The sequence below is a fragment of the Megascapheus bottae genome, chromosome 30 (genome assembly GCF_031878675.1).
Source record: "Megascapheus bottae isolate mThoBot1 chromosome 30, mThoBot2.hap1, whole genome shotgun sequence".
In the NCBI taxonomy this organism is placed as follows: Eukaryota; Metazoa; Chordata; class Mammalia; order Rodentia; family Geomyidae; genus Megascapheus; species Megascapheus bottae.
The window spans coordinates 8,819,009-8,846,301 of NC_143538.1; the positions used below are offsets into that span (position 1 = coordinate 8,819,009).

At 46.7% G+C, this 27,293-nt stretch overlaps 2 protein-coding genes across 2 annotated transcripts in view; one reads left to right on the forward strand and one right to left on the reverse strand.

Annotated features, from left to right (window-relative positions):
• Positions 1-4,980, forward strand: part of Igf1r (insulin like growth factor 1 receptor) — a 202,465-nt gene extending 197,485 nt beyond the window's left edge. Inside the window, exon 21 of the mRNA XM_090321505.1 lies at positions 740-4,980. Within this exon, the coding sequence (XP_090177631.1) occupies positions 740-1,121 (382 nt within the window). The 3' untranslated portion in view covers positions 1,122-4,980. The remainder of the gene's footprint in view (positions 1-739) is intronic.
• A 5,426-nt stretch (positions 4,981-10,406) lies between these two features.
• On the reverse strand, positions 10,407-15,796 carry Pgpep1l (pyroglutamyl-peptidase I like). The gene is made up of 5 exons (XM_090321445.1): positions 15,760-15,796; positions 13,168-13,220; positions 12,167-12,289; positions 11,330-11,556; positions 10,407-10,642 (listed from the first exon to the last, which is right to left on the reverse strand). The coding sequence occupies exons 1-5, from the start codon at positions 15,794-15,796 to the stop codon at positions 10,462-10,464; spliced, it is 621 nt and encodes a 206-aa protein (XP_090177571.1). The 3' UTR covers positions 10,407-10,461.
• Between the last annotated feature and the right edge of the window lie 11,497 nt (positions 15,797-27,293).

Genomic DNA, 27,293 nt, shown 5'->3' on the forward strand with positions numbered 1-27,293 from the left:
TGGTATTTGTTTTTTTTTTTTTTTGCCAGTCCTGGGCTTGAGCTCAGGGCCTGAGCACTGTCCTTGGACTTTCTCAAGGCTAGAGCTCTACCACTTGAGCCTCAGCACCATTTCTGGCTTTTTTTCTATGTATGTGGTACCAAGGAATCGAACCCGGGTCTTCGTGCATGCTAGGCAAGCACTTTAACCACTAGGCCAAACTCCCGGCCCGGTATTTGTTTTTTTATGCCAAGATGTTGTCCCTTAGCGTTCTTGCTCAAGGTTGGCACTCCACCTCTTGAGTCACAGCTCCATTTCCAACGTTTTGGTGATTAATGGAAGATAAGAATCTCTTGGACTTTTCCTGCCCCTTGCTGGCTTCAAATTGGGATCCTCAGATCCCAGCTTCCTGGGCAGCTAAGAGTACAGACGTGAGCCTCTGGCACCCCAGCTAGTTAGTGGTCTGTATTTCTTACCACTGCCACTTTTGATAAGATAGCTGGTGGTGGGCTGTTGGACTGTGTGAAGGAAGGTAAGAGTCTTCTCCAGAAATGAGAATCAGGGTTTTGTACCTCGGTGTGGTGCCTGGGTTCTGTTCTGATGGACGCCACCAGATGGGAAGGACGATGGCAAAACCACCCCAGGTCTTCCACGTACATATATAAGTAGAGCATCATGGAAAGAGGCCCACTGGGGCTTCTTGGCCGTGGAGGTTCCTGGAAATTTGGTCTATCCCTCCCCTCTGCCCTTCCCTCCGCAGGTTCGAGCTGATGCGTATGTGTTGGCAGTACAACCCCAAGATGCGGCCTTCCTTCCTGGAGATTATTGGCAGTATCAAGGACGAGATGGAGCCCGGCTTCCGCGAGGTGTCCTTCTACTACAGTGAGGAAAACAAGCCCCCCGAATCTGAGGAGCTGGACCTGGAGCCCGAGAACATGGAGAGCGTCCCCCTGGACCCATCGGCCTCTTCTTCCTCCCTGCCTCTGCCCGACAGACACTCAGGACACAAGGCCGAGAATGGCCCCGGCCCAGGAGTGCTGGTCCTCCGAGCCAGCTTCGACGAGAGACAGCCGTACGCGCACATGAACGGCGGCCGTGCCAACGAGCGAGCGCTGCCGCTGCCCCAGTCATCTACCTGCTGATGTTCGGAGCCACCACCCACAGTAACGGGTGCACCTGGGGGTGCAGGGGTGCAGGGATGCAGGGGTGGGAGGCCCAGGTCCACCACTGAGTCATAAACCTCCTCCTGCACTGCAGTGGATCTTCACAGCGACCGTGGCTGCCCACATGGAGACAGGGTCGGGGCGGGGGGCAGCCTCTCCGCAGTAAACGCATTTGGGGTGTTCCTTTTTCAATATGCAAGCAGCCTTTTTATTTCCCTTTCCCAGACCCTTACAGGGCCAGGGCCTCTACACACCTGAATGATAATAATAGCAACACAGCCGCTCTGCCTCCTCCCCGCCCCCCCCCTCTCTCTCCTTTCTCTCCTTTTTCTGCTTCATAATGAAAACAAACAAACCTCTGCAGCAAGCCCAGCCAAGAAGTCCCCCTCCTGCCTCATTTATTTTTTTATCAGATTGAACAAGGGTCAGTCTGAACCCCTGTACCCACCTGCCTGTCACCGTAGGTCTTTACAAACAAACAAACATGCATACACGCACACTGAGAGAAAAAAAAAATGTCTTTGTAACTATCTTTAGCCTTTTCGTAGGGCCATTTCCCCAGATTTTTAAAGGGTCATTATTGTTCAGCCACGGTTGTTACCATGTTAATGCTGCCAAATTTTTGCCAAAATCCTGGATTTTTTTTTTTTGTCCTCCCTGCCCCTCCCCACTCTCCCCCCTCATCTCACCATCACCACGCTGCCCAGAGGCACATGGTGGGCCCATCCGGGGTGTCCACGTTAATCAATTCCCATTGAAAGGACATGATGGTGATGGATCCCAAGACCTCCTCCAGCCCCCACATCCACTGCACCCTCCTCGATGATGACAGCTAGGCTGTTACAGGGGTGGTGGTAGTGGTGGGGGAGTGACAACACCATGGGATTCTGTTCTGAGGGCATTGTTTCCTGGTTCCCACAGATTCCCCTGCCCCTCCACCTTATCTCACCTTCTGAGAATCCTGGAGGGATCAACCTTGGAAGCCAGGGCCACTGGTCCTGTGATCTTGTGCCAGTCTCTTCCCCAGGCTCCCCACACCCGAAGGGACATAGGCGGGAAGGGGCTACAGGCGCTCCCGCAGGTATGCGAAGACATGGTTCAGATACATGGCAGCAGGACAAGATAACAGGCGACAGATTCAAGCATTCTAAGCTCTGTGGCTAGGACTCACTCGTGGTCTGACAGTTCTATGTTAGACCAGGAAAACATTTGCATACACGTGGTCTTTAATGTCACTTTTATAACTTTTTTATGATTCAGATATTCATCTATACGTCTGTACAAAAAAAAAAAGCTGCTATTTTTTTTTTTTTGGTGGTTGTTCTTTATCTTGGTGGATTTAATCTATGAAAACTTACAGGTCTCCCTTTCTGCTCTTCTGCTCACTCCAAGAAAACTTCTTAATGCTTTGTACTAGAGTGTGTGATTGTCCCCTTTTCCTCCTCTCCCAGTAATGGATACTTCTGGACCATTAACTCTTTGATGCCTGGTGGGTTTCTTTTCTTTTCTTTTTTCTTTTTTTTGTTTTTGTTTTTATTTTTTGTAGATTTTTTTTCAGTGTGTAGTTTTTGTTTTTTTTTAATGTAAATGCACCACCACCCTCACCCCTTTTCTGCTGTCCCCAGTCCCAGCGTTGTATTCTAACCTGTAGGCTCTGAGCTCTGAGGACACAAGGGTGGGGGGGTTGAAGCTAGTGGGGGCTGGGAGGCATGTTCTCCTCTGCAGTCAGGTGCCTCTTCTGTGCCAGACCAGACATGACACAAACTCGGGTCAGAAGACAAAACAAGTAGAATAGTTCACACATCATTGCTTGTGGTTTGTAATCCTCGCTGTCTTGTTCATCTTCTTTTTCCCTTACCTTTGTTCTGGTTGTGATGTGCATCTATCTGTTTAGAGAGAGAGATAAATTCTTGGGTACAACAGCAGTTTTCAACTGCAGACACTAGGCATGTAGAATGCTTTTTAAATTTTTTATTATTATTTCATGACTATTGAATCCTTCCATCCCCTGAAACACAACAGCTGAGTTCCAGGCACAGAAGAATGTGGCTTAGCCATCTTGACCAGACTACCCTACTGGGGCTTCTGCCAGTCTGAGTGTGAGCAGAGCAGTGTTAGCTGCACAGTGGCCCCCACACCCCCCTGTTCTGTCCCAGAAGATGAGAGCCTGGCCTCAGTGGGCCTTCCTTAGCCAGGAATCTCAGTCCTGGGGAAGGGACAGGAGGTGGAGAGTCTCGCTTGATTACATTTTGTTTTTCACAGCACAATCATTGCTTCTGGGATGGAAATGTTAAAAATGAGTGAGGACAAAGCTCAAAATTGATGACTGCTAGTCGTGGCTGGAGATTAAACCACAGAAAAGCAAGTGTGCCAAGCTTTTCTGCTTGTGAGTAGATTCAATCTCAGCTTTCTTACTAGCCTCTGTCTCAGTGTTTCCCCTAAAAAAAAGCAGATGGGAAAAAGAAAACACTAAATAAGAACATATGATAAGTAGTTTTCTTTTAATTTATTTTATGATACCAGTAGAGAAGCCCCCATTATGAATTTAAATACTAAGGCAAGGGTTAGGGTGTATGTGTGCACATGTTTATGCATGTGTGTGTATGTGTGCGTGTGTGTGTGTGTGTGTGTGTATACGCGCATGCAGGCACACATAAGACAGGATAGTTCTGGGGCTTTTTTGTTGTCATTGCTTTTCAAACATTTATCTACCTCACTCTTATTTTTTATATGTGTATATAGGGGGAAAAAAAGAAATAAAAAAAGAAACCATCTCTCACTTCTCAGCACCTGACAAACAGGCCGTTGATACCGTTAACCTCATTCATAACACACACACACACACACACACACACACACACGTGACACAAGGAGAAGTGAGGCTGCATTCTGGGGTCCAAACAAAACTAGCCAGCTCACCTCTTCGCCTATTTCCAATGGCTGGCCTTTTCTGTTTTGTTTTGTTTTGAACTACTTCTTTTCCTTCCTCCCCAACCCCCCACCCCAACCTGGTGCCCTCCCAGATTCCAAGGTCTTAGGCTTTCCCATGGCTCCCCAGGGGGTGAGGGTACACCCCTGGTCTCTGCCTTTGGGAACAGAACTGCTTGAAGCAGATTGAATGGCCAGTGCATTCGGTCCCTGCCAGAGCAGGTGTTCCTAGATTTTGAGGGCCAGGAGATGCCCCCCCATCCCAAGTCATTCCTGCACTGGGACGTGCTCAGGGGAGCCCAGTCAACACTCGGAGACTTTGATCCACTGACACTCTATGGCGGGTGGCATCTCCACAGTGGCATGTGGCCCATCTCACCCACACCGCCTCCTCCCCCAGGGGTAAACAAGGACGGACCAAACCTTGGGACCCAGCTAGGTCAGTGTCTGGCCTTCTCCCAGGGCTGTGCCTCCATCCGCCCTGTTTCCCTGCTGCTCAATGGAGTGGATGAGACTGCTGTCACAGGCCCTTGGGGATTGTTGTGTGGAAAGATGGTAGACGGTTCTCCCCCAAGTATTGATGAATACTTGAGAGTGCAAATGCTTACAGCTCAGCTCAGGAGCCCCCCCCGCACTTCCCCACCTCCTGGAAGAATGCTACCCCCCTCCTTCTGGTTCTCTGGGATCTTCAGGTCACTGAGACACTTCCTATCTGATCAGGGTTTCTTTCTTCAGCACTGTACGTGACCCCTCTGGAATCATGGCCTCTCCTCTCTTTTCACAAACCTACACCACTTTCCACAACTGGATTTCTACAGGTCATTCAGCCGGTTTTATAAGGGTTTTTGTTTCAGCTGTCCAAATCATTAGTGTCTTTATTATTATTTTTTTTATTTTAAGTTTTTGCTTTTTGGTTTTTGTTTCTGTGTTAAGTTTTCATTTTATTATAAGGTAGCTTTTGAGTAGAGAGAAGACATCAGTCAGTAGTGCCCGTCCTAAAGTGCCTCAGAGGCACTTGAATCAAAAGTAAAAATCGTGCTCGTGCAATGGTTCAGTCACTTTTACTGGACCAACCCACCCATCATTCACGTATCTTCAGCTCTCGCCTAATTTTATGCTGCTTTTCCTGCCTCTTCTTGGTTTTTCTCTTCTGTGTGCTGAGTTGGGGCCTTTTCCGTGCACTCACTTTCCTTTCTGGCAAGAGTTCACATTGTCTGAAGTTCGTGTGAACCACTGAGGCACACAGGCCCTGTCGGACTTGAGGCCACCCCACACTTCCATGAGGGGATGCCATGACATTGGATGGCACAGTCTGCCTGGACTCCCAGGAAGACAGAACACTGTGTTCGTGGCTGTGAGGCTTGCCTCTCTCCTCCACCTGTTTCGGGACTCAGAACAATCTTGGTACCTTTCAATGACACAAAGCGTGGCTTCATCCAACAGAAAAGACGGCAAAATGTGTAGTGGCAAGCGAGGTGTTGTGCTTGCGGCGTGTAGGCCAGTCTGATCCACCGAAGGAAGCCTCTTTGATTTTATTTTTCTCCTGCCTATCTTTGTGGGCAGGTGGTCGACATGGCCACATCCCACTGGATTTAGGTGGGTGAGAAGGCTACAGTTCACCCCAAGTCCTTGCCTGCCACGAATGGGGCCTCCTAGATAGGCCAGACCCTGCTGAAGACAAACTCCTTTCCAAAACAGACACCCGCCAGGTGACCGTGGCTCTCCAGGATACAGCTCATTCCAGCAATTGCATTCACAGTTTGGGGTTGGTCATTGGTTTCATGTTACCTTCATGGATGTTGTTGTTGTTTTTGTTTTCATTTTCTGGGCTAAGCAGCAGTAGCAGCAGCAGCAGCAGGAAACACAGACCAGCTATCCACTCCTTGAGAGCGAGTGGCCACCAAATGAGAACTTAAAAAGAGGATATGGTTGAGATCGGACCTCTGTTGTCAGAGACGCTGAAGATACCAGCCCTGGACTGGGCCAGAGGGTTTCATGGTTGGCTGCCATCTTGGATCACCGGTTAGTCACTCAAAGAAAATGAAGGTTCCTGATAGACGGCACCAGGAGCCATTGTAACAGAATCGTGGTGTGAAGGGAAGATTTGGGGCAGAAGGGGGTCGTTGGGATTGGAGGGAGTGTACTCCACATTTCAGGACATGATTCTTTCTGAAGGTTATCCGATCACATGAAGGCTCAGCAGCCATGTGGGCATTTGGCTTCGACCTAACCTCTCGCTCTGGAAACTTAGCACCGAGTTGTGGGGTTTCATTGTTAAAGAACACAAGACTGTGTCACACTCACCAGTTGAGTTGTCAGTTCTGGGGCATGACTTTTAAGGTCTTGTTTTTATTTCATTTCCTCAAGAACATAATTAATCATTTGTATGTCTGAGTTTATGTGTCCGCATCTTTCCGGTAAACATTTTTTTAATAAGTCATTCATTAGTATTTCCAATAGGGCTCTTAAGTCCAGTAGATTACGGGTAGTCAGTTGACGAAGATCTGGTTTACAAGAACTAATTAAATGTTTCATTGCATTTGCTTTTGTAAGAACATAGAATAATTTTATAAAATATTTGTAGTTTATAATTGCCGAAAATAATTTAAAGACTTTTTTTTTCCTCTGTGTGCAAATGTGTGTTTGTGATCCATTTTATTATTTTCTTTTAGGATACCTGTTTACTAGCAAGCTTTACAATATGCCAAAAAAAAAAAACAAAAGAAAAAAAAAAACAAAACAAAAAATGATTTTTTTCCAGGACCCAAGCTGTGGTTCATTCTCTTTTCTTAACCACCCCTCCATGCTTTATTACCCCAGTTTAATAACAAAAGGAATGATGATGATTTCAAAAGTAGTTCTGTATCTTCAGTATCTTGGTCTTCTAGGACCTTCTGTTTAGGAAGAAGATCTTCTTTTCCTGGCCATTTCCCTTTGGAGTGTAGCAACTTTCAACAAATAGAAGGAACAACCTCACTGACGGTAGCAGAGGTGTGGTCGCCTTACAAGGTACAACACTGTTTGGCATCTGATGATAATCCTTGTTCTGCAATGCCATGGAAATGGAAAGACTTCAGGGACCCAGTGGATGATTTGACAGAGAGCACCAGAACATTCTAGAACACACAGGCCATCCACTGAAATGTCTCCTGTCATGTGACTGCCCTGTTCCAACAAGGAAGAGACCTCATTTACTTTTTATTTATGGCAGAACACTAAGGATATGTAATTATTTTTTTCCCAATACAGAACAAAAATCTCCCTTTTAATAAAAACAAAGTACAACATGATTCACTTTGTATTTTTTAAGTTAGAAGTTGAATCTTCTGTCTTGGGCTCCCCCATGACTCTATGGGCTGTGTCTGTACAACTCCACTGAATGCTTCTTATTGGAAACATCTGGAACTTTCTCTTTTTTGGGGGTGGGGGGGCTCAATGCTGGTATTCTACCACTTGAGCCATGTCTCTTGTTCTAACAATCTGGAACTTTTGCGGTCCATATGAGAAAAGTCCAGAAACCTTGTGGTTCTGGTTTGAAATGTTCTCATTTGGACATTTGGCATTGTATAGAAAGTCCAAGGTGGCTAATGCCTGGCAAATCCACCTGTCCACTTCCCGAACCAGTGAGGTTGGGAGGAAAGCTTTGCCAGAGTTTGTCTACCTCTGGGATTTAAAAACAAAAAAGAAAAAAGAAAAAAAATCAAACTAGAAGTAGCGATGGAATGGATACATCGCAGATATTTCATTTTCTGAGTTTTCTTGTTTTAAAAAAAAGATTTTTTTAAGAAAAAGTTTTAAAAAAAAGAAAAAAATGGTATTAAACAAGGCCAATTTGTTACATAAAATGATTTTCTGTGTATAAATTATTCCTAAAAATTCTGTTTATATAAAAAATGAGTAGATAAAAAAATTTTCAAAATGTTTTTTTGTATATTCTGTTGTAAGAATTTATTCCTGTTACTGCGATATACTCTGGATTCTTTACATTAAGAAGGAAAAAAAAACTTTTGTCTATTTTGAATGGCTGAAGCTAAGGCGATTTTAGTTTCTCTTACTCTGCTTTTTTCTAGTTAGTTCAAGTACTACATGGTTTAAGTTAAATAAATGAATTCTGTATGCATTTTTTTCTGTCTCCAGTTTTGTTGCATTTTTCTTTCCTGAAATTGTCGCCCTGTTTCTGTGGCAGGGTCTAGGTGCGGCACATGTATGGCTTAGAAGGGCCCTCTGTGCCAAGGCCTAATCTTAACTGCTGGAAGAAAACTTGAATGTATAATGTACAGAGACTTGTGCTTCAATTTTAACTGATGCCCTCCCCTCCCCCCGCCCACCACATATCTTCAGGTGACAAAAAACAGGCCTAGTATTTGCCATCTGTATGACACTTGGGTCCAGGGGCTATATATGTTCCTGATTCTGGGGCCTTATTGGTACTTTCTTAACTAATGAGACTGCCCTAACGGGTGCCAGGAAGAACCAGAAATGCCCAGGTCAGGGTGTAGTCATTTCAGGTGTTCCAATGTGTGAGTCTCTGTCCAGCCAGTGATCCGTGCCTGCTCCCAGAAACCAGTCTTCTACACATCAGCATCTTTGTCCTGGGGATTGGGGAGGATAGGTTATAAGACAAGAAGACGACGAGCTGTGAATGCTGGAGAATCAAACCAAAGATGCCTTGGATGCGGCCAGGAGCATAACACTGGCCAACACATGCTGAGCATCTACTGTGGAAAATTAGACTCCGTCCATCAGGGCCATCAGTTGAAGAACTAAATTGCAATCTGTATGCAGTAGACATAAGTCGGGGGCCCCTGGCGAGTCTTACAGGTATTTGGGTATGACAGCAGAAGGCTTCTTTCCTTTTTTTTTCCTTTTCTTTCTCTCTCTCTCTCTCTCTCTCTCTCTCTCTCTCTCTCTCTCTCTCTCTCTCTCTCTCTCTCTCTTTCTTTTTCTTTCTTTCGCAGTTCTGGAGCTTCAACTTGGAGCTGGGGCGCTGTCCCTGAGCTTCTTTTGGTCAAGGCTAGTGCTCTACCACCTTGAGCCACAGCTCCACTTCTGGTTTTCTGGTAGTTCATTGGACATAAGAGTCCTACAGACTTTCTTGCCAAGGCTGGCTTTGAACTACAGTCCTCAGATCTCAGCCTCCTGAGTGGTTAGGATGACAGGCATGAGCCACTAGCACATGGCCAGGGATATTCTCTCTAGTCCCAGGGTTTCCATTCTTTGTCACTGAGTGTCCAGGGACCTTCCCTAGATAACAGGGAAGTCTTGTTTCCATGCTTAGGCTGATTCTGTGTCTGCAGACCATGCAGGTAGTTGAGGCCTGGCGAGTCCATGGCTAGTGCAGGAGTGAAGCAGGCAAGGTCTACCCCAGTCCTTTGATTGGTTTGGGGTTTGATTTCTGGGCAAGGGCTTTCCTGCTGCTGAGTTCCATCGCAAGCCCTCATCCTTAGGTTACTAGTTTGTACTTTCTCTTTTTCTTAAAACAGTAAATGGATTCAGGCCATGAAGTGGAAAATGGGAGTGATGCGTCCACACTAACACAACAAGAAATCCCTGCCTGGTGCTCAAGGCTCTGGCCTGTCATCCTAGCTACTTCCAGAAGCTGAGAGTTGAGGATCGTGGTTCAAAGCCATCCCAAGAAGATACATCCATGAGACTCATCTCCAAAATAACCAGCCAAAGTGCCATGACTCTTGGACTTATGTCAGCTGAATGGAGGCTGGGGGCGAGAAGGAAGAGGAAGCCTGTCTAGTTAACATGGGGGAGGAGAAGAAAGTGCTCCAGCCAGCAAGCTGGGCTCCAGGAATGAAGGTTTCTGGTATTACGACCATGTCTGATTTTTGCTTTTGTTTTTAGTTTTTTTTTTTTATTTTTTTCAGCCTCTACAAAAACAGGTTTGGGTCACAACATAACTGAAGTTAGCGGGGGGGGGGATTGTCAGTTTGGGGGCTTGAACTTGGGGCCTGGTCACTGTCCCTGAGATCTTTTCCTCAAGGCTACTACTTTAAGCAACAGCTCCTCTCTGGTTTTCTGGCAATTCACTGGAGATAAGTTTCATGGGCTTTCCTTCCCAGACTGGCTTTGAATTGCGATCCTTAGTTCTCAGCCTCCTGATGAGCCAAGATTACAGGTGTGAGCCGCCAGCACCGGCTTACTCTAGTATTTATTCATTTATTTTTCATTCATTTATTTATTCATGTAATTTTTCTTGGGCTAATTTAGAATGGAAAAAGGAAAATTTCCCCTCCACTGAATGTGTGTTATAGATGATTCTTCAAAAGCATCCCACAGCCCCAAATCTGCACACAGGATGGGGTCACTGAATTTCCTCTAAAGGACACTCTCCTGCCATTGGTTCCCTTCGGCTGCAATCCGTGTGCTTCCACTTCTCTGCCTAGCAGGCTTGGAGCTCGGGCTTTTCCTCATTCTCTTCCAGCATTTTCTGGATGATAACTTGCAAAGCTCTTCCCAGCAGGCTGGCCGGAAGCCTGGCAGACAGCGGAGGGATGTGGATAAGAGCTGCGTGCCCATTTCCATGATGGAGGGATGAGTAGTAGATGTAATCACAGACGTATCTGCAACCACAAGGAAGGCCGGGTGACTTCCCAGACACCCAGGCCATGTTTACAAGGCCTGAAGATAGGGGATCACTACTCAGGGAGAATAACATTTGATTCTGCCCAGAAAGCCCATGGAAAGGGCCAGACACACACACACACACACACACACGCACGCACGCACGCACACACACACTGATTCCTGGTCCCAGGGTTTTATATTCAACAAATAGCCAAGACAGAAAAGACTATTTCTAGTCAACTAGTTCAAATACATCTGCCCTTGGGACTCCTTCCCTCCCTTCTTTCCTCCCTCATTTGGGTCTTCATTGGGTCATTTGTTCATATATTCCTTGGAGAGAAGAACTGGGGTACCTAGAGTGCAGAGATGCAAATTAAAGGAGTCTTTACTTGGGTATAAAGCTGCATTATTAACTCCTAACTTTGGTCCCTCCACAAAGAAAATTAAGAAAGCCTTCATAAACTACGCATGGTTCTGAAACCCTGTCTTTTTATCTCTTCTCCTATGACAAAAAACATTCCCAAACCGAGGTTAGGGACAAGAGGGGTTTGTGAAACAAAGAAGAATGACTGTTGGGGATACCTTGTGAACAAGTCACCAGCTTACCACAATAGGAGAAGGGCTCTGAAGTCCTGTCCCCCAGTCCTAGCAACTCAGTGCCCTGACACTTTCACCGTCCCTACCTCCCTGTGTCTCCAGAAAAAGCCACCTCCACGTCCTCCACTGCCACACGCCTGCAAATTGCCTTCATGTTGACCACTGATGAAATGGCTTCCGGGCCACCTACGAGACACACGCTGTCTTCTGGCTGGAAACCTCGGATGTCAGCATCCTTATAGCCTCGGTTCTTTCCACATTGTTCCAGAAAGATCACCTTGGCAGAGCTGTCCACACCCACGTGCACGACAAGCTGTACAGGAAAGGAGGTCAGCAAAGCCAGCCATAAATCAATCATGAACCCAACCTCACCCCACCCCACCTCAACCCCTGCCTGTGCATCCCAATTCGTGTAACCAGAGCCAAAGCAGCTGGGCTCGTGGAGCTGAATAGAAACCACATTGCATGTATATTTAAATATGTTGATATTTCCAAACATTCTCTTTTTGAAGGAGTCAGGAAGGCCACCCAGAGGACAAGCTTAGCATTTTAGTGGCATTCGACACCTTTGTAATAAAACTTTTGTAAAGGAAGGTCGTAACAGTTTGATAGAGTTGTATTAGGATTTATTTGAGATAACTGATCCTTTTTTTAAAAAAATAGCTGTGGAATGGTTTAATCTCGATTTTTTGTGACATGGCGGCAGGCAAGCTTGGTTGCAGATGTTTTATGAAGTTTCTTATGTGATATTTTTGGGAGGGATGTTAAGAAGAGTCTCATCAGTTTTGGGGAGCCATAACTCCATTTCTTGGTAGGACAAGGCAAACTCCAGCCCTTGAGCCTGGAGTGAGTTCCAGCAAACCCACAGGCCCTGCGCCTTTCATTAGCTTCCTGTGCCCACTATAGCATTCCCTGTCCCTCACCTGGGGGTGAAAATCTTTCCAGATGCTGGTAACCCTCCGCTCTGCCTCCCTGTAGTCCACAGGCAGCTGGAAAATGTGGAGCTCTAACTCTGGGTGTGTCCCCAGGCCCAGCTTGGAGAGCTCCTGAAGGATGAGACAGAGATGAGGGGAGTCCCCCCAACCCCCCGCAAGCAAGCTCCATCCAGCCCTAGAGGGTCTCCAGTGGGCCTTGCCTTTGCCAGCAAGAAACCACAGGCTCGTATTCACAAGGCAATACCCCACACAGCTGCCCCTAAACAGAAAGGGAACCCTTAGGAGGTACACCTGACCTGCAGCACTGTGTGTTTAGTTTATCCATGCGTGCCGGTCCTGGGGCTTGAACTCAGGGCCTAGGTGCCGTCCCTAAGCTTCCTCCACTCGACGTTAGTGCTCTATCACTAGTCAATGCTCCACTCCCAACCTTTTCTGAGTAGCTTGTTGGAGATAAGAGATGCATGGGCTTTCCTTGCTCAGGTTGTCTTCAACCCGTGATCCTCAGCTGTCAGCCTCCCGAGTAGCTAGGATTACAAGGGTGAGCCACCAGTGGCTGGAGCTGCCTGTTTGTTTTGGTTTGTTGGCCTGACTTGGACAAGGTGAGAGGAGGAGACAGAGCAGAGTATACACCCGGCAGAGCCAAGCTCAAGAGCGGATGCTCAACACTCAGAGTCTGTATGCAGTATCTGAACCAGCATTCTCCCACTCGCCAATGAGGGAATGGAGGCCGGCCACGACCCAGCCCAAAGCCCCCACAACCAGAAGCGGTGGGAAGCATGGGAGACCAAGGGAAGCAGAGCCTGCTCTGGAAAGGTCCCCCATCACCGATGGTGAGTCACTAACCCATGCTCCAAAGTGACCTGGAATCCCAGGGGACCTGGGGGGATCTGTCCCCTCACCAATCCCCTGTCCCCCACGAGGCTCTGGCTTAGCTTCTCTGGGGAAAAGCAGGGGTCCAGGGGAGGGACTGAAGGTCTCTGAGGACTTACCTTCACTGCCTCCCAGCTGGAATTCACCAGGTGCTGCCGAAAGGGCCCAAAACCTGCCAGTGAACAATTCCCCAGGTTGGCACAAGCCGAGTAGCAGCACCACTAAGAGCCCCAGAAAACCCATGCAACCTAGCCAGTGTGGGGGTGTCCTCTCTAGCACCCTCAGTGGGGGACCCCAAAAGGAAAGGACTGTACTCATCCACTGCCAGGCGAGGAGGGCAGGATGTGGGCACAAATGTGTGATGAGAGGCAGGCCTGGCAGAGGACCCAGAAATCTGTCTGTGTGGGAAAGGAGAGACTGGAGTGGAGGCGCCCAGTCCAATGGGCAGGTGAAACCCTGACCCCTCTACCTCATTATTGGACACAGGGTCCAATAATGAACTCAAGATGGGTCTGGGGACTCAACTGGAAAGGTAAAACAATGCCACCCATGGTGGCGCCTGCCTGTAATTCTAGCCACTCAGAAATGTTCGATCTGAGAACCATGGTTCAACGTCTCTCCGGGCAGAGAAGTTGATGAGACGCTGAATCTCCATTTTACCAGCAAAAAGCCAGAAGCGGAGATGTCGTGGCTCTAGTGGTGGAATGTCAGCCTCCAGATCAAGCCTGGGCACCGGATTATAAAAGAACAACATGGCAAGGGAAAAAGGCCAATCCTAAAAGGCACCATATTGCATGGTTCCATTTCAGTTCACACCTGCAGAGACAGGAATCAAACTCCTGACTGCCAGGGCCTGGGGGTGTGTGTTGGTTTGTGGAAAGTAGGGTTTCTCTGGGGGTTGCTGAAGACATTTTGTGGTTGAAATTCTCTCTGCTTAAGGCTAGCGCTTGAGCACTTGAATCATAATGCCACTTTCCATTTCCTGGTGGCTCCTTAGAGATAGAAGTCTCACTTTAAGTATCTCAATAAAACCGTTAACGATACTAGAATGATGTTGTGTGGACAATAAGCCAAAGGATTCACACTGTGTGATCCCAAATTGTGGAGACTGAGGGTTGCTCACCTAGTGGTAGCCAGGAGGGCGGGGAGAAGTGTCTCAAGAGTTTGGTGATAAGGGCAGAGTTACCTGTCATTGTGGTGGTTCCAGGAAGCTAAGGGTGGAATGAAATTGCACACACACACACACACACACACACACACACACGTATGTGTACACATATGCACACTTCCTCCCTCCCTCCTTCCCTCCATCCTTCCTCCCTCTTTCTTTTTTGTGCTCTCTCTCCCCCCTTCTCTCCCCCCTCCCTGCTGTCAGCAGTTTGCAGTACAGTCTGGCTTGATGAAGACCAGAACTTTGAATGAAAAGAACTGAGAGAATCCTCATCATCGTTTCCGTGTCCTTCATTCAACACAATTTGAGGGGCAGGTGGGGGGGGGGAACAACTTGAAATGTGCTAAATGTGTCTAGCTAAAAATAAACAGAGCGCTTTGGTGGCTAACTAAAAATAAAGCGCATGTGAAGAGAGATCAAGCCCCCAGGGACCAGATGTGACACGGGGGGCAGGGTTGGGAGGGAAGCTGGATGACAGGACAGAACAGCTATTACCTGTTCCATGGTGACCTTTGGGGTGTGAGGTGGGGGACAGGGTCTGTGCAATCTTTTGGGGTATGGTCATTAGAGATGGGGTGTGAGGTGGGGGCAGGGTCTGTGCGTTCTTTTGGGGTATGGTCATTAGAGATGGGGTGTGAGGTGGGGGGCAGGGTCTGTGCAATCTTTTGGGGTATGGTCATTAGAGATGGGGTGTGAGGTGGGGGGCAGGGTCTGTGCAGTTCTTTTGGGGTATGGTCATTAGAGATGGGGTGTGAGGTGGGGACAGGGTCTGTGCGTTCTTTTGGGGTATGGTCATTAGAGATGGGGTGTGAGGTGGGGACAGGGTCTGTGCGTTCTTTTGGGGTATGGTCATTAGAGATGGGGTGTGAGGTGGGGGGCAGGGTCTGTGCAATCTTTTGGGGTATGGTCATTAGAGATGGGGTGTGAGGTGGGGGGCAGGGTCTGTGCAGTTCTTTTGGGGTATGGTCATTAGAGATGGGGTGTGAGGTGGGGACAGGGTCTGTGCGTTCTTTTGGGGTATGGTCATTAGAGATGGGGTGTGAGGTGGGGACAGGGTCTGTGCGTTCTTTTGGGGTCATTAGAGATGGGGGTGAGGTGGGGGACAGGGTCTGTGCGTTCTTTTGGGGTCCTTAGAGATGGGTTGCTGAGCTTCCTGAAGCTCCTGGTCCTCCTTCTCTGCACCCCACTAATGCCACCTGTGCCTTTTGGGTTCCAGACTTGGAGCCAGCAGGTGCCTTCTTTGGCCTTCATCCCAGGGGCCTGAAGGACAGACAAGGCCTGAGCCTGGACCCCACGTGGGCAGCGTGCTGTGTGCCACTCAAGTGATTAGCCAGGAATGAGCCATGGAGGGAGACATGGCTTTTCAGAGGACCCCAGCAGCAGGAAGCTGCCCCCCCTCCCCGACCTGAGGCCGCCTCTGGAGTTGCACCAGCAGCTGCCACGATTCCACGCCTCCCCCCTCCCCCCCCCCCAGCAGCCGTTTATGACTCTAGCAAATGCACAGTCTTAAAACAGGCACACAGGGAAAGCACAGTCTTACCAGTCACCACCACGCAGCAGCTGGGGGACGGCTCCATGAAGCTTTAGTGCCCCAGGGCCAGGCACACTGGGTGTGGGTCCCTCCTGATCCCTCTGCACCCCGCTTTCCCCTCCAACCTCCCTGGCAGCAGAAGCGCTTGACTCAGCCTCTCCAAGGAGCCCCATTTCCAGGCCAGGGGGAGGGAGGTAAAGCGATGCCCCTGACAACAGAAATAGCTTGCCCACGATGCAGGGCCAGGAGCTCGTTGGACTTGACACTGGGGTGTGGCTTACCTTGTTGTTCAAAGATGGGCCACATAGGGGGTGCTAGTTTGCCGGGACATCTAGAACTGAAATTTGTACCTCTGTACCCCCAGGATGGGAGAAAAGGAATTCTTTGCTTCTGCAAACCCATCTCTTCTCATTTGTCAGTCTCTTGTTTTGTCTGCTTGTCAGTTTGGTTGCTTTAGAATTAGATTCTGTGAGATATATGAAGAAGGAGTTGGAGAAGAGAAAAGGGTAGAAGAGGAAAGAGGACAGACAGTTGGACAGGGCAAAAGAAAGTGTGGACAGAGAGGGAGACAGAAATTCCCAGTTTACCATGTTTGGTTGGCATTGTACAGAATTTGATATCCATATCTGTCTAGAAACGTTAAATTGAATATTAAATATGTAAGGTCTTATCGATGTGGGTTTGATTACAGAAACTAAGAAAGTATTCTCTAAATAATGAAAAGAAGAAGAGGGAGCCCGAGAACCAGTCCCACACGGACACTTCCTCCTTTGTGGGTACTGGCATTTGAACTCCTGGCCTGGGCCATATCCTTGAGTTTTTGTGCTCAAGGTCAGCACTTTGCCACTTGAGCCATAGCTCCACTTCTGGCTTTTGGGGGGTGCATTAGAGATTAGAGTCTCACGAAATTTCCCGTTCAGTATGAACCTCAGTCCTTAGATCTCGGCTTCCTGAGGAGCTAGGGTGGCAGGCAACAGTTAGAGGTGCCTGGAAACCCCCTCTTTTTAAAGTATTGATTGCAAGCATTTGATACTGAGAAGCTACGATTTCCTGGGACCTGTTAACCTCCAGATGCCTGTTTGCTTGTCCTGTGAAATGGGGCTCTGAGTGGTATCTGGGGCAGTGACCCCCAAGAACAATGGTGAAAAGCTGGGGCTTACCAGCTGGGGTCCTGGAAGGTCTGCTGGTGTCCCCCGGGGCTTCTCATCATCCCCACCTCCATCTGTGGAAAGTTCTTCCACTATACCCATAAGCCACCATTCGCAGGCCCCACAGTTCAGGAGAGTCCCCTGATTTGAAGGAACCCACCTGCCTTCCTTTAGGAAACATCTCTACCTTGAAAATACTATAAAATACCTTTTTTTAAAAAAAAAATTAAAGAGAATCCTTCCTGGTGGTACTGGAGTTTGAACTTGGAGCTTGCTAGGTAGGTGCTTTACCACTGAGCCAGTTCTCCAGCCCCCCTTTGTTCTGGTTATGTCTCATCCCATCGCTTGCCGGGATCATGAGATTGTATTTTTCACTTCCCTCCATCGCAGAGGTGACGGGCATGTGCCATCACGCGCTGCATTTTCCCCCGAGATGGGTTCTCCCAGGGAGTTTTTCTGCCTCAACTGTCATCTTCTAACCTCAAACTTCCACTAGTCTGTAGGACCACAGTGGTGTACTGCCGGCCCCTGGCTTTCCAAAGAAGAGTTTCCCAAAGCCGAGACGTAAGAGGAAACAGGACGCAGAATTCTCTTTGTCCATCCAGGCAAGGACCTAAGAATTTCATTCAGGGGAGTTCACATAACAGTTTTAGCATGGCCAACCTGTTTCTAGAAAGTTCCATGAGCTCCATCAGAGAGGAATACATGGTGTGGCTTCCACTACTTAATTAATTAGCCCTATCTATCTGTCTGTCTATCTATCTATCTATCTATCTATCTATCTATCTATCTATCTATCTATCTGAGATAGAGGGTTTCTCTTAATTGGTTCACTGCTAAGAACTACATCCCACTGGGTCTAGGACCCTGGGATTCCACACTGCTGTCTCCTCCCTTTCGTTGGCCCTGGGTGGGGTGTGATCACGTTCCTAGATGGTGGAGATCCCCAGGGAAATGGCCCTTTTGCCCTCACTGTCCACTGGCCAGCTCCCTCTCCACCTCCCCACACCCCTAGGCTGAAGCCTGCTTCAGTTAGGAGCTGAGAGTCCTGGGCTCAGCATGATGTTTTATTCTGAAATTAAAGAGCATGACAAACTCAAGCTTGAGAGACGTTCCAGACAGTCTCTTGTGTGGATAGAAGGTGTCTGAGGGGTTCTGTTGGTCGGTAGCATTTACCTAAAGGGCCATTATAAATAAAAATCTGGTCATTATGAAATGCCTGCCTGTATAAGTGGCTGCAAACTTGGCTTCTAGGATCAGTTTGGGATTATAAGTAAGGTTCTTAAAACTGTGTATTTTGAACAATACCATTTTCCTGATGATGCTTTTGTAATTATTATTATTATTATTATTATTATTATTATTTAGATAGTGTTGTTCTGGCTGGCTCCAAATTCCTAGACTCAAATGATTCTCTTCCACCTCCTGAAAAGCTGAGACTCAGGCATATACTATCATACTAGGCCTTATTTGTTTTTTTTTTTTAATTGACAATAAGCTGTAAATGGAATGTGTCCTGGAGTTTTCACTTTTCCATAATTCATTGACACTTTCCTTGTTCTCTGAAGATTTCTTTAATTTTGAATTGGAAAAAAAAAACTCCAAAAGATACAAAATATTTTTACTTAGCCATTATGACACATCTCCTATTGTATTTTTCCCCACTTGGAAAAAAATAAATTCTCTACCATGTTCGTTCTCACTCTGTAAAATGAAAACAGCTCAGAGAAGGATGGGTTTTTGAGGCCTGCCATCTGTATTTTTATTTCTTCTCTCTTTTTTCCATTGTTAAAACAAATGGTCTCTAACAACTGTTGAGGCCAGACATTGTCATCAAGCTGGTAAAATACCGTGAGCCTGAGAACGAAGACCACGGGAGGGAGATGTTTTATTTCACAGGAAACGTCGTGCTCTCCTTTACAAGTTAGAGTCTGTGGAGGAAAATATTTGGAATCCTCTTTGACTCCAGGATTAAGAGGTTAAGGTGTGACACCCCTGCCCCGCCTTAGCGAACCGGAAAGCAAACCAGAGAGCCACACGTGTTCTCATCAGGGATGGCCAATGCTGGCTGCCAAGAATGTGTGATCTCAAGCCCTCAACAAGTTCCTGAGTTGAGCCAGTCATAAAACATGGTAGGATTTGTTTAAAATTCCTTACTGGCAAGTGTCAACTTCCTGCTAAAAGCAGGCAAAGGGATTAAAGGGGTTTGTTTATTATTTCTGACACAAACAGCTCTTTAAAGGAGACCTATTTTGGTAGAGTTGACATGGAGGAAAGTGAATCAAACTGCTCAAATTTCTTTGGGAGGTGGGGGGAAATAAATCAGCCATTCTCCGCCCCCCCAGCAAAAAATAAACCTAGCCACTTGTGGTTTCAAAGGTAATGGTAATATAATATAATATATAAAGATAATGGTAATGTAGTAAAAAGATAATGGTAATATAATTAAATATTTTTTGTGTGTGTGCCAACCACCTCTGCTTCTGACACCCTAGTTTATCTCTAAGATCAGAGTTATCACCCATAGGCAAATTGCTTCTAGTTAAAGCAAGGACTGTCTAAACTCCTCCATTGATTCCTTTCTACCCAGACAATAAGAGCAGGCAAGCAGCCACGGGTGACAGACAGCATGTAAATCAGTGGGCGTGGCCGTGTTTCAATCATTATGTATAGTGGCTGAATTTAGAACTCTATCTCATAATAACATGACACAACATGCTTTTGGTTTTTCTCTCAGCTATTGGCAGGCGTAAGAACTTTTTTATTTTTTTAATTTCCAAGCTGTGGACAAACAGAAAAATGGGTTGGGAGGGGGTGAGACAGTGTCCTGGCTGTTGTTTGCAAAATCGTGCATTGAACTGTAAAATTTCTCCCATAAGGACCGGCAGTGATATGGTGTTGGTAGGGTGATTTCATGGTACTGGATTCCAGATTCATTTCCAGTTAACCTGAGTAAACAGGTTTTATTAGTCCAACCTCACTCATGGTTTTCAGTTACCCACAGTCAATGATGAGCTGAAAACATGAGATGGAAAACTCTAGAACTCAACAACTCCTGTGTTTTAAATGGTACTTTGTTCCAAGGAGAGGAGAGGAATGGAATTTGGGGCAGTCTTTTTCTGTCCTGGCTGGGATGTGGGTCTGTCCAAGCTGCCTGCCCCTAGTTACTGCAGAAATCAGTAGGGTGGGTGTTGATTTTATTTTATTTTACGCTGACCACAAGGAATGGAGCTGTGAGTTTATCACGGCATCTTGTCACTGTAATGTCATGAGTGGTTACTGTTGTTCTGGTATGCATTGTCTTTCATCCATGTACATTTTTCAAAGGAGTTGTTGCAAATGATTCTGTTTTTTTTATTTTATTTTATTTTTTCATTTCTAGCCACACAAGGAAAGGGGTGTCTGTGATCTCATCTACAAAGGAAGCATAGGTAAAAGAGGATCTGGGTCCAAGCCTGATCCTGGAGGCAAATTCGTGAGATCCTACCTAAGCAAAACACAAACCAGAATGGAAAAGGGGCTGGAGGGTTATCTCCACAGAAGCACAGCAGCTGGTCGTGCATGAGGCCCTGAGTTCAAACCCCACTAACTTCAAAAAGGGGAAAAATACAAACCAACAACCCAAACCAAAACCAAACAAAGGAAGAAAATAGGAAGTGTACTGCAAGATGAATACATAGGTAAATAGGGAGAGGATGGATAGAGATGACAGATAGGACAGACGGATAGATAGATAGATAGATAGATAGATAGATAGATAGATAGATAGATAGATAGATAGACAGACAGACAGACAGACAGACAGACAGACAGACAGACAGACAGACAGATAGATAGATAGATAGATAGATAGATAGATAGACAGACAGACAGGCCAGACAAATAGATGGGTGGATAATAGGTGGATATATGTAGATGATGGATAGATGATAGATAAGACAGACAGATAAATTGATGATAGATAGATGATAGGGAGGGGTGGGAGAAGAATGATAGGCCATAGCCACAGAAATAGGAGGTGGAGACACCAGGGCTGCAGGCGTTGCCCCTGTGTGTAAAATTCTCTGATATTCGGAATCATTGGTCTTTGGAGGACAGGGAGGCAGAGCCGGTGGGCAGGCTGGCAAGGACTGCGGGACCCTGGGTGTGGTTGGGTGGGGTGAGGAGTGGGGAGGAGAGCAGGGCAGGGAGCCCCGGGGGAGAGGAGAGGCTGCTGAGGGACCATCGGGGCTCCAGGGCGCGGTGCGTTGTCGCTGGACGGGAGCATGGAGACAGGTAAGAGGACCTGAGTCTGCGGCCACCTGTCCCCCCACCTGTCCCCCACCTGTCCCCCACCTGTCCTCCACCTGTCCCCCCGACTGTCCCCCCCACTGACTGTCCCTGCAGTCACCGCCCGCGCCCGGTCTCGGGTTTCCATGGCTGGGATGTAAACCGAGATGGTAAACAAGAGGGAGCCTTGAGAGGGAGGGGGGTGCGCACCTGTCGCCCCATCCCCAGGGGTGGGGGCCGGGGGCAGGATATTGGGGTGCCGCAGCGTGGGGGAACGACTTGAACCCTGGCCCCCAGGTTTGGACCACAGCTTCCCTGACACCCCGCGGACACAGGGCCTGCGCCCCTGGCACCACCCTCCCCTTGCGCCCAGCTCCTCGGTACCCTCATCTGTGACATGGGGGGCCTCAGAACCGGGCAGAGTCAGCACCCCAACTCCAGTCATGCGGGAGGAAGTGGGGGGGAGGTCTCCCCAGAACTCCTCAGAACAGATGCAGTTTCCCAGGGGGAAAAGTCACTGGGCCAAAATCAGGGGGCCAAAGTGGGGGCACCCAGACAGGGGCAGAGTGCCCACTCTGCCTCCTGAGACAAGGCAGAAGGCTCCCCACTGTCTCCGCGCCTGTACCCCAAGAGTTCAGGCCTCAAGTCAGCCATGATCTCTGTCCTTCCTCTCTGTAAGGGACAGAACCGGGGACAGCAAGCTCACTGGCTCCTGCCAAAGGCCACACATCCCCCACCAAAGCCCGGGCCCAGAGACTGCTCCTTCTGGCGGGTGGGAGAGAGGAGGGGCCTGGACCCACTTTTCGCAGGGGCCACTCGGTTCACCCCCGCAGCAGGAAGGAAGAGTTTATTTGCTATGTGGAGAGCACAGGCACTTCCTCTTCCCTTCTCGCTTTGAATGTGTGTTTTGTTTTGTTTCTAGAAAGTTCATTCAAATGGCTCTGGCATAGTAAGTGTTGTTTCTTGTCTATAAGGTGGAGAATTGGGACAAGAAAAGAAAACGGCTTGCTTTGTTGTTGTTGTTTCTCAAGTCTGGTGCTCTACCACTTGAGCCACAGCTCCACTTCTGAATTTTTTGGGTAGTTAATTGGAGATAAACGCATCATGGACTTTCCTGCCCTAGCTGGCTTTGAACCTTAATCCTCAGATCTCAGCCTCCTGAATAGCTGGGATGATGGGAGAGCCCCCCCCCCTTTCCTGGGGTTTCCTGGGGTCTCCTGGGGTGGCACACAGCAGTCACATGCTGATGGTCTTACTCCCGGATTGGAGTTTTGCATAGTTGAATCAATTGCCCGAACTTTGATAGCGGATTTCCAAAGACCAGCTTGAACAAATCAACAGGGAATTTCGATCGCTTTTAGCAAAGAAGCATGAAATGAAGCATTGGGCTTTTAGGTCAGACTGCATCAAGTCCCTACTTGGCTCTAGCTGAAATACAGAGGAAAGGTATGTGTCTATGGAAAGTTCCTCAATGTCACTGTCTGGTTTGGTAGAGGGGTATTATCCGAGTATTATGGTGGCCCCTAATAATTCACATTGTTCTGACATGCACAGTATCCATCTTCATTCTCTTTCTCTCCCTCCCTCCTCCCCTGCCCTCCCCTCTCTCTCCAGAGCGTCTATATGTTTTTAATTTTCCCGATACGGAAACTCTTCTTAGGTTCCCCGAGACCATCTGTTGCTGTCATTTCAGCTTAAAGTATAATGGAAAGAAAGAAAAAAGGCCCACGCAGTCCAGTCCTGTTACAGCCCTCAGATTTTTCTTTTCTTCTTCTTTTTTTCCCCTTTCTTTTCCGTGTCAGTCCTGGGGCTTGAATCCAGAGCCTGGGCTCTGTCCCTTCGTTTTCTTGCTCAAGGCCAGTGCTCTATCACTTGAGCCATAGTTTCACTTCTGGTTCTTTATTGGTTAATTGTAGGTAAGAGTCTCATAGAGTGTTCTGCCTGGACTGGCTTTGAACTACAATCTCAGGTTCCTGAATAGCTGGGATGAGAGGCCTGGGCCACCAGTACTCAACTGAAATCATTGAAATACATACATTATATATATGTAATACATATATATCTATATACAGTATGGTGGGGGGCACAGTGTGTTTTCGCTTAATGGCCTCAGGGTCTTTGCCCATTCTCTCGTGATTCCACACAGCATACAGTCTAGACTTCTGTGTGATCGATCGCACAGCACCATGTTGGGGAGAGGAGCTGCTGTCCTTTCGTTTCTCCCAGGGACCAGGGGTGGCCTGGCAGAGAATGAGCAGAGCTTGGCCAGGCCTGTCTCTCTGACCTTGGTGAAGTTAGTTTGGTTTGGTGACCGACTGGCTGCCATTCGCCCTTGTCTCTCTCCTCTGATGGGCATTGTGGTTCAGCCCTGGGAAGTTCTAGGAAAACGTTTGGGTTTTGTGACATTGAACTTTCAGGGCAAAGGTAGGTGCTGGTGTCTCACGCCTGCAATCCTAGCTACTCGGAAGGCTGAGAGCTGAGGCTTATGGTTCAAAGCTAGCTCAGGCAGAAAAGTCCATGGACCCTTTATCTCCAACAAAGAAGCTGGAAGTTGAGATGTGGTTCAAGTGGGAGAGGGAAAACCCTTAGAGGGAAAAAAAACCCAAGGGACAATGTCCAGGACCCGAGTTCAAATCCCAGTACTGCCATAACTAACAAAAAAACAACTTCTTACAATAATGGTCCCCAGTCCAAGTATGACTTAATATGATGCTGTTCCTTGGGGGACTGTTGAGTGTGTGTGTGTGTGTTAGAACCGGTTTGTATAATGTATATCCACATCTGGGCTCTTTGAAAGAACATCTCATACAATATTTTTTAATTAAAAAAACTATACAGAAGGAAAGGTCTTCCTGTATTTGTGTTTTATTCAGAAGACATGAATATTAAATGCAAATATTTAAATATTTAAAAGCATTTGGTGTAAAGACACAAACAAAACAAAATATGTCGTTCTGAAAAAGCCTATTTGTTGATGAATATCTGTTTTTAAGCAACAATTAAACTTGATTATTGATGGGTCATCTTTTCATTGTGCCTTCTTTTATATTAATTAAAGTTACCTCCATCCTCACTCCAATTCTATTTTTCTGTCTCCCTTTTTGAAGTTTAATAATCATGTCATTTTTCTTTTAAGGGCTAAGTCTGAAAGTGTAATGTGTGTATTTAACTCTTTTTGAAATTAGTCAAGTTTTAATTTTGTCTGGGATAATTTAAGGGCTTTAAAATACTATCACTTGACTTCTTTCTAGCTTACATGCCAGTGTTATGTAGCCTTTAGTTCTACTATAGTGTGTATATCTTTCTGTGCGTGTGTGTGTGTGTGGGGGGGGTGTCTGTGAATGAGGTGCCATTCCTGGGGCTTGAACTGAGGGACTGCTTACTATTTCAAGGCTGGTGCTCTACCACTTGGGCTGTAGCTTCACTTCTGGCTTTTGGGAGATAAAAAAAATCTCACAGAATTTCCTCCCTAGGCGAGCTTTGAACCACAATCCTCAGATCTCAGTCTCTGTAACTGACTTTTTCCTAGATGGAGGATGAAACTTACTTTTCTTTAGTGTAATGAAAATAGAATACCATTGTCTCTTGGCTTCCATAGTTGTGGGTGAGTAATTGTCAATCATCTTGTTAGTCTCTCGGATGAAGTATCTTCAAACACCTTTTTTTTTTTTTAAGTAGGTTTCATTATTCTATTAAATTCCATTTTCTGAACTTCTGTTTCCATATTGGAAAGTAGGGATAATGCACGACACTTTCTTAGCTTTGTGAAGGTTGAGGAAAATTTCAAACAAGCTAACATATGTGAACTTTCATTGTAGGCTGGAAAATGTGTAACCCCCAACATTCTCCAGAGGAGAAAAATTGTTAATACTACAACTAAAGAAAAACAACCCATACTGGGGGAAAAAAACCCAAATGGTTACAGCCAGTATTTTCCAATAACACGAATGTCTTGGAGTTGTACTGGAGATTAGTTTTCTGCAACAGCCAAGTTGGTAAAGGGTATGGAATGTAAAACTTAAAATGCCATCTTGATATTCTTTGTAATAGCAGTCCCCTCTGAGAAAAGGTATGCTTTGCAAACCAGGAAAAAAAAATAAAGGATGTTCCTAAGTCTTTGTGGTCAAGGAAGAAAGGCAAAAGATTAGTTATGTCTGACTAAATGAGAATCATTTGACCCCTTCAAGAGCTTTGTTAATTGGCATTGCTGTTTACATTGGAGGACCAAAAAGAAAAAAAAAAAGGAAATAATACTGATAAAGGCCTTGCTTGTCCCACCAGCAGGGACCGACCAGCTGTGAGGGGAGTGAGAGGACAGCTGGTAAAGAAGTGACTGATTGTAGCATCTGTTCAGTAGTCTTGGGAACTTGAACTTTGTGACAAAGATCCTGTATCATTCAAGCATTTTGCCTGGAAAGACTTTTGGATATACCACTATTCCTGTTTTATTTTTTATTTTTTTGGAGGGGAGAAGGGTGGTGATTATAAGCTAAGATGTGCTCCAAAGTGAATTCTTAAGTGCAGGTTTTGTTGAGCAAGGGATTTCTACTTGACAGAAAATTTTCCTGTCAGCTGTGCCTCCCTTTCTAATAAAAAAAAAAAACGTTTCACATTGCACATAAAAGATTACATACTTTATGGCTTTGAAAAAAAACACCCCCAAATGTCATGTTCACATCAAGCCGTTCAGACCCTGCAAATGTGCCAATGGCTCCAGAGGCATTTACTACTGGGGCAGACCTGAGATTTGGGGCTCAGAAAGGGAAGGGGGTTTCTTTCTCCTGGAACCAAGGAGGGGGAGCCAAGGCTCCTGCCATGGGGAGGGGGATTTGCCTCAAATACCCTAACTCTGTCTTGCTGATTTTTTCATCCTCCCTCCATCCCAGGTTTCCAGAATGTTCTCTTTGTAGGAAACTGAATGTTCTTGGCTCTTCCTTTCCAGATCTCTCTGGCCCAGGCTAGCTCTGGGCCTTACAGCCTATTTGTTTATTTTTTTGTAAGTCCTAAGGCTTGGAGACTTGAACTCAGGACCTAGGTGCTGTCCCTGAGCTGTTTTTGCTCTACCACTTGAGTCACAGTGCCCTTTTGGTTTTCTTTTTGTTGTTGTTTTAATCAAGAAGTGACTTTTCCTGTATGAAAAAACTTGGACTAAGAGCCTTCTGGCTTGCTTTTCCCTGGTAGGTATCTACCCTGTCGATTTTCTGGATGAGGACTCTGGGAGACAGCGGGAAGCTGCTGAAGTCTACCTCGCCTCACTCGGACAAGGGACTCTGGCCTCCCCGGAAGTTTTCTCCCTTCCCACAGGGGAGCAGGTATGGATGCTTTCTCCGTGAATCACTTCATCCAGTCTCATTTAGATGGTAGGATGTGCAAGAAAGAATATCCTACTTTAAAACAAACCACCACATAAAACATGCACACACACACACACACACAACAACTAAACTTAGCCCTCACACCAGCAAGCTAATCCATCTGCCAAGACCATGGAGGCCTCAGTAGGGATTCTGAAATCCTGAATGCCAGTTGAGCTATGCCAGGCCATAAACCATATAACCCAAAGGAACCCAGGGCGTGCACCTGCTGTGTGGCCTTGAGCGAGTGCCTTCATGTCTCTGGTCTTGGTATTCTTGTGTCTAAAACCAAGGTAATAATAACACTTACTTCATCGTGGTGGGTGAGTATCGAGTGAGACGGTGTGTGTAATTCCTGGCCATACCTCAGTTTACCCATTTGTAACCTCAGGGAAGTGTCAGGTGTGATAGAGTTCTGTAATTTGGAACTATGCCAATTATAATTTTTTTATGTATGTGTGTGTTAGTGGGGTGTGGGGTGTGGTAAATACTGGGACTTGAACTCAGTACCTGGACATTGTTTCTGAGCTTTTACATTCAAAGCTGGAACTCTACCACTTTAGCCACAGTTCTACCTCTGAACTTGTGTGTGTGTGTGTGTGTGTGTGTGTGTGCGTGCGTGTGTGTGTGTGTGTGTGTGTGTGTGTGATCAATTGAAGCTAAGAGTCTCATGGATTTGTCCTGCCTGGGCTGGCTTCAAACTGTGATCCTCAGATCATATAGGTGGAGATTACAGGTATGAGTCAAGATAAAAACATTTGCTTTGTGAAGA

Bases quoted from the DNA above. Each gene is read 5' to 3' on its own strand.
- Pgpep1l (XM_090321445.1), bottom strand. From the start codon at position 15,796: ATGGAGCCGTCCCCCAGCTGCTGCGTGGTGGTGACTG. The intron at 12,290-13,167 runs GTAAGTCCTCAG...CTCATCCTTCAG, and splicing joins CCAGCTGGGAGGCAGTGAAG to GAGCTCTCCAAGCTGGGCCT. The intron at 11,557-12,166 runs GTGAGGGACAGG...TTTCCTGTACAG, and splicing joins GGAAAGATTTTCACCCCCAG to CTTGTCGTGCACGTGGGTGT.